Source organism: Lytechinus pictus, chromosome 10 (genome assembly GCF_037042905.1).
Source record: "Lytechinus pictus isolate F3 Inbred chromosome 10, Lp3.0, whole genome shotgun sequence".
Lineage (NCBI taxonomy): Eukaryota > Metazoa > Echinodermata > Echinoidea > Temnopleuroida > Toxopneustidae > Lytechinus > Lytechinus pictus.
The window spans coordinates 32,729,096-32,740,184 of NC_087254.1; the positions used below are offsets into that span (position 1 = coordinate 32,729,096).

At 33.3% G+C, this 11,089-nt stretch overlaps 1 protein-coding gene across 4 annotated transcripts in view; it reads right to left on the minus strand.

Annotated features, from left to right (window-relative positions):
- Positions 1-5,113: 5,113 nt before the first annotated feature.
- The window catches only part of LOC129270114 (cold shock domain-containing protein C2-like), a 35,332-nt gene continuing 29,356 nt past the window's right edge, over positions 5,114-11,089 (minus strand). For all 4 annotated transcript variants that reach the window (XM_064105862.1, XM_064105864.1, XM_064105865.1 and 1 more), the window contains one exon: positions 5,114-11,062. In XM_064105862.1, the coding sequence (XP_063961932.1) occupies positions 10,909-11,062 (154 nt within the window). In that variant the 3' untranslated portion in view covers positions 5,114-10,908. The remainder of the gene's footprint in view (positions 11,063-11,089) is intronic.

Here is an 11,089-nt window from a genome sequence, read left to right on the forward strand (position 1 = left end):
TGATTCTAGTTTTTTTTTAAGAAATGGCAGGCATTTGAAATTAGGTAAATTGTTGTTATATTTTTAAAAGAAAATCGTTAGATTCGAACAACTTATACTAAAACTAAAAGTTCTCCAAAAGAAGGGTTATATTCTATTATCTGTGTGTAAATGATACATGACGACAAATTTTACGAGTATATCATTGCATGTTGGATAACCTTTTCCACGATGAGTTTCGTAATTGAGAGAAAAAATCAAGTTCATTCCTAGCACGCGAGCCGCAGAATGATAAATTTTAGCTTGCGCACACGGGCTGATCGCCGTGTCTGCGGGGACGGATATTTAGTCCCATACTGGTGTAAGGTGGTATTTTCCACGTACCTTTTCCCCTTGTAATGACCACTTCGCACTTTAATACTTAATTTTGACACTTAATCTGTGAAATTAATGGTTTAACGATTTTGGAAAATGTTCGGAATATACCTAACACATAAATGATTTCATTTTCTAGAATTATTATTTCTTTCCTGAATTACCAAAAGGCAAATTTAGGTCAAGATTGCATATACTCACATTGACTGTTTAGTATAGCGCATATCTATTACAATTTCTATTATGTGTGTCTATATTATATAAATTGTCCTGATGTAAATATATGTTATAGAATCATATTGGATACAAAAATCATGACGGGTGTCATGGTCTGAGTTTTCTTTGTGTATAACAAACAAAATACTGCATGATTCCAATTTTATTTGAACATGTCATCGTATGCAACGGCAATTTCAATCAATCAGTTTATAATTTTCTTTTGCTTATAGTCAGCGTTTATTTTTCAATGTGCAGAATTGGTTCGCAAGCGGTTTTTACACCAAAGAGCTTGCCAAAGAGCTCATTCCTGGCACTTCGACTAAAGATGGATATGATATTTTGTTTCTCATGGTTATCCATTTTTAAAAACAATATTTATTTACTGCAGCCAACGAGTTCCTGACACAATTTATTTTTTTGACTAAAAACTACATTATGAAGGTGAATGTCCCCCGAGCGGTCTTAAAATAAAAAAGAAATACCCTTTTTCGCAAATGAATCATAGTTGTAGCTGTAAAATTACTTTGTCTTAACTCCTTTCCTCTTAATTTAATATTTTAGTATTTCATTTACATAACCTAAATGAAGGAGGATTCGGAACGATTATTGTCTGATGATTATGGGTGTGAAGGGACCCCTCCCAAAAATGATAATGAGTAAGAATAAATAAATAAATGAATAAATAAATGAAATTAAATTAAATTAAAATAAAAGTCAGTAATCTTTAACAGGATCGTTCGAAAGCTTATTTTCAGTGGGGTCCTCAACACGTATAGAATTGTAATTATAAAAGGTAAAATCTGTTTACACTATAAATATTAATATGAATTACTATTAAAAATAAATAAGATCTTGAGATGGTATGTACAAGAAATATATAAAAAAGAGAACGAAGAAGAAAGTTGAAGGTATAATGTTGTCTCAAGCGGATCGGGAGAAGGGGGTGCTCCTTTCCCTCTCTTTTCCAATACACCGGGTGAGTTATGTATATCTCAATATTGATTTTATAACAAACTACTTAAAATCCCCATTTCGTGACAGATTATAAAAAAATTCGGATTACGATTTGTGCTCGCATTGATTGTTGAAAATATATTAAATCGTGCATCATAATTACAAAAGTGCTTTAAATGTCCATTTTTCAAGCCATAATATTAACAGATTTCGTGCTCTCATTAGGCTTATTAGACTAATAAATAAGATATTAATTTAATAATCACTATGTCCTTGTTTTCAGAATGGAATATCGACAAGTTCTATTTCGTGCTTAGAAAGAGAAATAGGAAGACAGTCATCATTTTCATTTGATGACATAATGTTCTTAGGATGTCCCGGTCCTATTGAAACATATCGGCTTTTTTAAAACTGTGATCCAAATCCACCTCACAATTTTCCTACAAAGTGCTTGAAATACAGAGATTAAATTGTCCCTTTTTCAGATCAGAATATCAAATACTTTAAGCTCGCGCTCGCTTTATTGATTTTCATGATGTAAAAGATATTTAGAATGCCCAGATTCTAGGTCGCGCATGTTTATTCAGATACGCAGCTTGTTCACTATTTAAATCATCCAAATATCAAACATTTTCTGCTCGCGCTTTGTGCTCGCATTATAAGATTTCCAATTATCATTTTCATGATTTACAAAAAATGATCAGAGTGTCCCATTTTTTGGTGTAAATCTCGATTTTTTTTCCGCACGCGCTTCGCGCTCGCATCAATTGTTTAGACATTTACTTATTATTATCACGATTACAAAAAGTGCTTAGAATTTCCATACTTCGTCTAGAAATGTCAAAATTTTTAGCCCACGCTTTTCGCTCGCATTATTTGATTGTTGAAAAATGTAAGGTCTTCATGGCTAACTGCAAGCAGCTGTTTTTGATCAGATCAAAACATATATAAAAATTTTCTGTTCCCGCTTCGCGCTCGCAGTAATTATTATGTAGTTGCGGTGGATACACATCTGTCTTAGGATCACAAACATCGCCCAGCACTAATCAAATAAGGTTTATGAGATTATTGTATATTTATGTTGATTTATAAATGAATAAAGCTTAGACTATTATAATAAAAAAACTACCCCTTCAAAGATACAAACAAAAATCAACTTCGAGTGGCCGATCGGGAAAATGTGGCTTAAAAAATTCGGCTCCCCCCCCCATATTGGCAAAGGCTGGATCCGCCCCTGTCTACTGATAGCTCTTGAAGGGGGGGGGGGGATGAGTTACCCTTGAATATTATTGTTGAATATTCAGCTCAATATATTGCTTTGACCCCCATCCCTTCACACACGTTTTGTATATCCCCGTCTACTAACAGCTCTGGGGGGGGGGGGACCATTTTTTTTTTAACTCAACATAATTATTGCTCTCACACCCCCCCCCCCCGATCAGATGAATTACGCCACTTGACGTGCGTGATTTCAATTGCAATATAGCCCCAAGATCCACTTACTATTTATTTAGCTTACACATTAAAAAAAACTGGAGAGTTGTCAAACTCAACACAAATATACAATAAAATAACAACAAAATAACATACTATAGAAAGAAAGTATTAAAAAAATTGAGAACTTAGTTACAATAAAGATAATAAAATGTTGAAATTTTTTACCCCCGTCTCCCACACTCGATCTATTACGTATTAGACAATGATATGAAATTATGCTGATCTGCCTTTATTTGCGCACGATATTCTTAACTAAAGTCATGATATGACCATTGATATAATGGATTATAAATTGTCATAGTTTGATCACACCATATCCACTTTAAATCCCTGGAAATTCCAGCAACAATACATGTTGTCATGGTACGACACACATTTTCTTTATTGAAAAGTATCACAACACCAACGTTGAAACTGTGCAAAGGCCTTTAATGGCGAACTCCGCTGGGTTGATACATAGCCTATGGGTGATGACCATAATTCCCTGTATAAAAATTCATTTAGATTTTTTTTTTCTTTTTTTTTAATTTATGCGCTCATTCATTCATCCACTTACTTATTTATTCATCTATTAATTTGTTTCATTAATTCATTTTTAAAATTAATTTATTCATGTACATATTTTATTAATTAATTTATTCTTTTCATAATATTTACTCATTTATATATTCATCTAATTTTTAATTTATTTCGAGAATTGGTTGCCCCGGGTGGGTGCCCTCCCAAATTCAATCTTCAGGGTCCCATAACACAAAGGTTAGCTATTAATTGTAGACAATTTTACTGAATCAAGTGTACAATTAATCGCTAATCTTTGTGTTATAGGACCCATAAAATTATTGATGTGAATATGATTAGAATAATAATCAGTATAGTGTAGGCAGGATTTTTGAAAGGGGGAAGGGGGGAGGTTCAAGCTAAATGAATGTTGACAACCAAAAAAAAAAGATCTTCACCACAATTGTAGGTCGTTTCCTACCAAAGAAAAATTGACAAGCAAAAAAAAAAAGTTTGTCAAAAAAATTTAGGAGGGGGGGGGGGTGGTATCATCAAAATTTAAGGGGGGATTGAACCCCTGTAACCACCCCCTGCATACATGCCTGATAATAATAGTATGCATTTATAAAGCTCAAAAATTTAATTATGTTTACATATTTGTACAAAATTAAGTAATCACAAAATGTTAACAATTGGTGTTATTATCACAATAATTGTAAGAAAAGTGAAATCTGGGTTAAGGAATTATACTTATAAAGGTTCATGACTCAATTCATAATACATGATTTTATCAGTTTAGGCTTCTTCCCCTGAACCATTCCATCACATCATGTATCATTTGCTTTCAGAACATGAGCCAACAATGCTGACAGGCAGCCCTTTTTCCCCATTTGATTTTGTACAGCCAAAATGTTTCTTCTGTGATTTGTCGTTTTCAAATGAATATACATCACTGTTTAAATGTATTTTTTGTTTTAAGAGTGGTATGTTCGAATTCCATATGTGATGATAGAATATTCATTTAAGATGTGTAATGAAAGTATAATAAATTTCTTTAAATATCGTTTTGAAATCTCTATTAGCTGGCCAGTTCTAAAGTCAGTAAATTTTGCAATCTCTGGGGTGTTTCTTTGTGATTCAGGGACAATTAAATGCTATGGAATACATTCATTCTGCGGGGGAGGGGTTGGTATTAACAGCATAACACTTTTTTGTTCTGAAGACATGTAGTGAAGTGATCGTCATCAGCTACTGCAGGGCGTGGCGGGCTCGTCCGGTAACGGGATTCATTTTAAAAATGCCAATTACAGGATGAAAATGGTACCTGGAAATGGGGGGGGGGGGAATTGGTGTAAAAAAATGGTGTCGGGGGGGGGGGGGGGGGTCAGAAAGAGTGGGCTGGTCTTATTGAATCACCCATGTGTTCCATCCTCCTGCAATTACATGTATGTTTCTATTCTTCTCTACTCCCTCTTTCTCCCCCCTCCCCCTCTCTCTTTCATTTCCTTCTCTCAATTCCTTTAATATAGCAACCCTTACATATGTTTGCATTATTCAAGAAAAACAAAAAATGGACAAAAGCGATCGAACGTCATGAATATAATGACCTACATTTATATGACCATAAAGATATACTGTTAGCATCGGTTTCACGATCAGTTTATAGCCAAACATAGAGCAGGAATGCCATTACAAAAGCATTAACATTTCAGAATAATTAAAATAAACAAATTAGATGACAATAACAATTTATATGATCGTAATGATGTACTGTCTTCATGGGTTACATGATCAGTTAAAATAAAAATATAGTGCAAGAATGACATCACGAAAGCAATCAGAATAATCTTAATAAACTTCACAGCATGAGAACTGCTGCAAAGTTTGACCATCTTCAAATGTACAAACATCATGAATAGAGTGCCAACTGTACTTTACATCATAAACGGTAGAGCCTGCATTCAAAGTCAACCATGTCTATTGGGGAGTTAAAATTGATCTATCAATTGTAAAATTGGAACAGAATATTTGCAATTGATTGCAAATATTGTCTTGCAACCCCCTCCCCCTAAGTCAATTATATGCCGAAGAGAAAATGTAATTTTTCAGACCAAATTGTGCAAAGAAGTGTTATTTACAAGGAAAATGCTTCAAGTCTGAACATATTCCTGTGGTCTCAAGAGAACAGATTTAAATAAACTTGTCTGTATTACTTCATTAATAAAAGTATTTTTAGTACTTAGATTGCAAGAGGATATAGAAACAAACAAACAATACAAACTGAAAAGAGAACTATAGATACTAGTATGCATAAACAGAGAGTTTCTAACAACTGGGACCCATCTAACAGAGTTACGATTGATCCAATCAACCACAACTATGGAAAACCAGCAACGTCAACATAAAAAATTCACATTTGTTCAAAACATTTTCTAGATATGGTGTCTCTTCATACATTCATAGCTTTGTTGAAAATTCAGTGTGTTTCTCTTTGTTTTCAAAGGACATTGTGCAAATTTCCTGATGAAAAAATTATGAGGTTGATGGATTTCCATACACTTCAGATTGATCGGATCAATCGTAAATCTTTGTAAGACGGGGCCCTGGTCAATAAGTGTATTGGGAGGGGATGAGAGGGTTAAACATATTGACATGGATGCAGTCACTGTATGGGAGTGGCATAGGTGACTAGGGATATTGCATTTATACTTCCCACAGGTACATGTATATGTTTACTGTTTTACATCATTACAAAAAGACATTTATTTTAGAAATCTTGTGAATTAAGAAATCCAGCTTTTGTGGAAGCATCTAATGCTAAGAGTATGAGTAAAAGGGGAATGTTCTGAAATGTTTTCATTTGTAAATTCATTGATCTATTCCTTTTTTCTATGTATCTGGCTTTTAATCCCTTTACTGAGATTCTTTCAATATCATAGAAAACGATGAGATTTTATCAGCATTTGAGTTGTTCCCCTTTTCGTTTTTCTACAGTCTACCCATAATTCTTTTGACAAACCCTGTATACTTTATTAATATAAATCAAACTTGTTCAAAGTCTAAATCCTTGAGTGAAATTTCCCTGGAATGTAATTCTTTAAAACCTGAAATTGTTATATGAAAAATCCTACACCAGGGAGAACAGGATGGAAACAGAAATACAAAGTTATTTTCTGTAGTATAATAATGTCATTAAAAACTACACTTACAAATGTACATACTGTACTACTGATGTGTATACTGAATGAAATATCATCGTGGACCTCTTTAGAGCACACACAGTCAAATATGTGTGCAATCAATGTGCATACTAAATATATTTAATGCATCAATATGATCAATGACTGAATTACATTTTAGAGTATACAAAATGACAAAATACACATCGTTTCACCATTGCACGATGTAACTATGTTAAGAAAAATATCACAGAAAGAAATCACAGTAAAAAAGACAAGTGTTTTACAAATGTGTCTTACAAATGTCTTTGGTCTGGGAAAATGTACAAATATGTTTCATATATTCCTAATTCCTAATATGGATCCAATCCCATCCTACAAACAATGAAAGGTGGACTCCTCATTTTTTATATATCACATTTCTTGATAATCTAACCTTTCTAAAAAAGTACAGGAAATTATCACTAGTCAATAAACAATTTGACATCTTGAATGCATAATTACATCACCTTTAGGGGCAAATGGTACAGAAACCACTTTTTCCAAGTTGGCTAGTCTCATGATTTTGTTTTTGTTTTGTTGGGATTTAAAAAAATAAAAATGTCAGTTCATGAAATATATATCCCTTTTCTACAAAGTTACAAATATCTATTGTGAGGATTGTCATGTAAAAAATGACCAATGTATAGCAGCAATCTGCCTCTTTCTGATTCTTTCGAATGAAAAAATAAAAGAATCACATTACCAATAAAACAAATGTTCCGCTGCAATGTTGGGCAATTACACTGCAACATTATTTTTAATGAAATACTTGTTGCTAAATTCTACTTGGGGTGAAAATGTATAAATCCCCTTTCATCTTTAAATCATCTAATTTCATGTTAAGAGATTACAAGATGTCAAACAAAAGCTATCTCTTTTCTTCTCTCCCAACTCAAACAGTATAATATTAAGCATGATTCTTCAAATAACTTATGTTTGTACTTAAGTTACCTATTGTTTTCATTACATAGTTTGATAGTTTCTACTTTGTATACAATATAGAGAGTAGCCCTAAATCCAAAATGTGGGAATGTCACAAAATGGAATAAATGGAATGCAAAATTAATCGACAAATGTGAACAATCAAGCACAGGTTGATAATAAAACTTTTTTTAAACAACATAGATGATTTCAGGGAAAATTATTGCAAATATTGTTCACAAAATAGCGAGTCATTTAAATGTTGTTGTAGTTTGAATTAATTTAGAACTATTAATAGTAAAATCATTATAATCTATTATGCAAATATGTCATAATAGAACCTAATGTTGGGGAAGTATGGTTGATACAAATTCTATCAATTAATACATCTTCATGATGCAATCATTACATTTCCAAAATCACACCAAACCAAAAAAATGTGACATTACAAACAAAACAACGTACAACTTACTCTATTTTACTAATAAACAAAATTCTTTCAATCATCAGAATATCTTACAAAATAAATTGTAATTACAGTAAAAATAAGACACTAAACAAATTACAACTATATGGTATATATGTAGCTTACTTCTAAAATTAGTACAATAATCAGTATTATACAAAATATATTGTGCTTCAGGTAAATTGTGAATCTTCTGCCTAAAAGGCTAAAATACTCCATAGTGTGCTAAATATAAACAGATTTTTATACAAGAACATGATACATGTAAAAAATATCAAAAATACCTTGTGATTAGGAATAAAATCAATTCTAATGTCTCATTGAGATATGGGGTGACAAATGAGTGATGTTTCCAATGTTTGAATACAATGTACATCTCTATAATAATTTGAGAACACTTGTTAAAACCTGTACCAATTTACTCAGTCATATCATCATATTTTGCACTAACAGAGTTGGATTTTTCAATAGCGTTTCCCAATCAGGGCCCCATATTACAAAAGTCTGCAAAAGATTGCAAATATGAAGAATAATTTTGATTGGTTCCTTGTCAGAGATTTGAACTAAAGCCCATGCAACCGTCATCTTGATTGGACAGGGCCACTTTGGGAATGATTGCTAACCTTTGTTTTAGAGAGCCCTGGTGACAAAATAATGCTTCCTATCTGTCCAACACTTTTCTGCCACTACTAATTAATACCATAGGTGCCTACACAAAAATGTTGCGTTTGGGACATGTGTCATTTCTGAACTAGACTTTGACAGTTCAAATACTACATAGTATATATAATACATTTGAACATTTGCTGCACAATAAAGAGTAATAATATATATCATCATTACCTATAACATTGCTTCTTTAGACATTTTGCACATATCATCCTATCCAGTTCCCACATGCAAAAAATATACTGGGGACTTTCATGGGGCATACATACATGGCTTTTTTTTAAACTTTCATGTAAATAGTACAAAACATGACTACACTGGATCTACATCGACTTGTATGGCACTATGCCCATTGCTTTTTGCATTCAGAAAGAATAAATACCAAGAGGAAGAAAGAGAGAAAAAACACCTATTTTTCCCCTTTTGTTTTGCCAGAAGAAGGAGGGGGGCTATATGAGTGATGTATTCTACTTACATGTAAAACAACATTATCTACAGCTCTAATGGGGTATTTTATACAATGTTTCTACCATCACATAAATGCTTCCCATAGCTGGAATATGAAGATGGGGTTCAATATAGACAGGTCGATAATGAAGATGATAAGGAACGAGTATGGTAGATCAGAATTATATCAGTGAACCAACCATGGTATTTTTCATTTTACTGCTATATATAGATGTCACAAAATATATCTCAGGTGCAAAATTTCAGTAGATTCTAGTTAATTTTGTGCAATTGTACTTGAAACATCAAACTTTGTTTTGAGTATTGAGATGGTAATATTTGTAAATAAAGTTCTCTAATCATATAGCTCTTTTGAGAGGACATACAACCTGTCCAGACATATAATGTACCCGTATGGATAATAATAACAATTACTATAAAATAGATATGACACTTGGGTAATATAACCTTCAAAAGGTGTCTTCTCACAGTTAATTGTAAAAGTTCAAGTCTATCTGATTATAGATGTAGTTTTAGGGACCACTCTAAAGCTAGGAGAAACACTTCTGGCTGAAACTTTCATCATGAACCCTCTTCAGTTGTCTTCTTTTAGGAAATGGGATACCTAGCAAGAACAAGAGTGTCGCTAATGAGCACATAATGCGCCTGCCTGTCACGCGGAAACTGGAGGTGGCGACTTCACCTTTGACCTCAAAATCAATGGAATTCCTGGGATCTATGCTAGTATCATACACACTCAATTATATGAACCTAGGTTAAGTGAAACTAAAGTTAACGCTTGATCCATTACTTCTTGCCGATAACTACAGTACTTGTATAACTAAACATGATTATTCTAGAATATGAATTTATTCCTAAACCAATTAACCTTGACTTGTATTTCAAAAACTTGTGTATTGTAAATTTTTGAGTGTACCATGTATACCTGAGTTGGAGTTATTTCCTCATGTTGACATGTTTTCAACATCTTTTGTTTTGTTCTGTGTATATATGTTGTATCTACTTGTGTGTAAACCAGTGAAAGAAGAATTTCCTTTATGGACAATAAAGTTATTCGATTCAATTCAATTCGATTCAATTAAATTAACAAGGACTTCAGAAGGGTAAGATGGAAACATTGACCTTTTGACCTCATAGCCAATAGGCTTCCTGGGATTCATGCTGGTATCATACACTCCAAGTTATATAAGCCTAGATTAAGTTAAACTGAAGTTATTGCGTTTACAAGGAAAAGTTAGTGGACGGACAGACAGAAAGACCAACACCGAGCGTGATACCGAATGTCCCAACTCGTCGCCGGGCATTTTTTTTGGTGTTTTTATCCCCTCTTACTGAAATGGGATGGTTAGAAAGCAAAAGGTGTGGTTGGAAAAAAAAAAGATGTTGAAGATTCCTACTCAGTATTTTTTCTCTTCTTATTCCCCTTACTGAAATTGGATGGTTAGAAAGCAAAAGAGGCGGAGTAGGAATCACCTTCAGCATCTTTTCTGTTGTCATACCCCTATTACTGAAATTTTTATGCAACCTTACAGAGCTAAAATATCCAACCAAAAGTCATTCCAACTATTTTCCTAAGTACCTTATGATTGTCCTTATGCACTAAAGTCATTGCACTATGACTAAGTTAGCAGGTGTCTATGGTCATTCTGCGCTATTCCAGCGCTCATGTTTTGAGCTTGGATTGAGCTGGGTGAGCATTACTTCAACAGCTTGTTTCTCTGTCATCTTGGGAGGAAGGGGGCATTCCCTGAACTCCACCCGGTCACCAGCACATATGACATATTCACCTTCAATGCTGTAAGGATGAGAGAGAGAGAGAGTG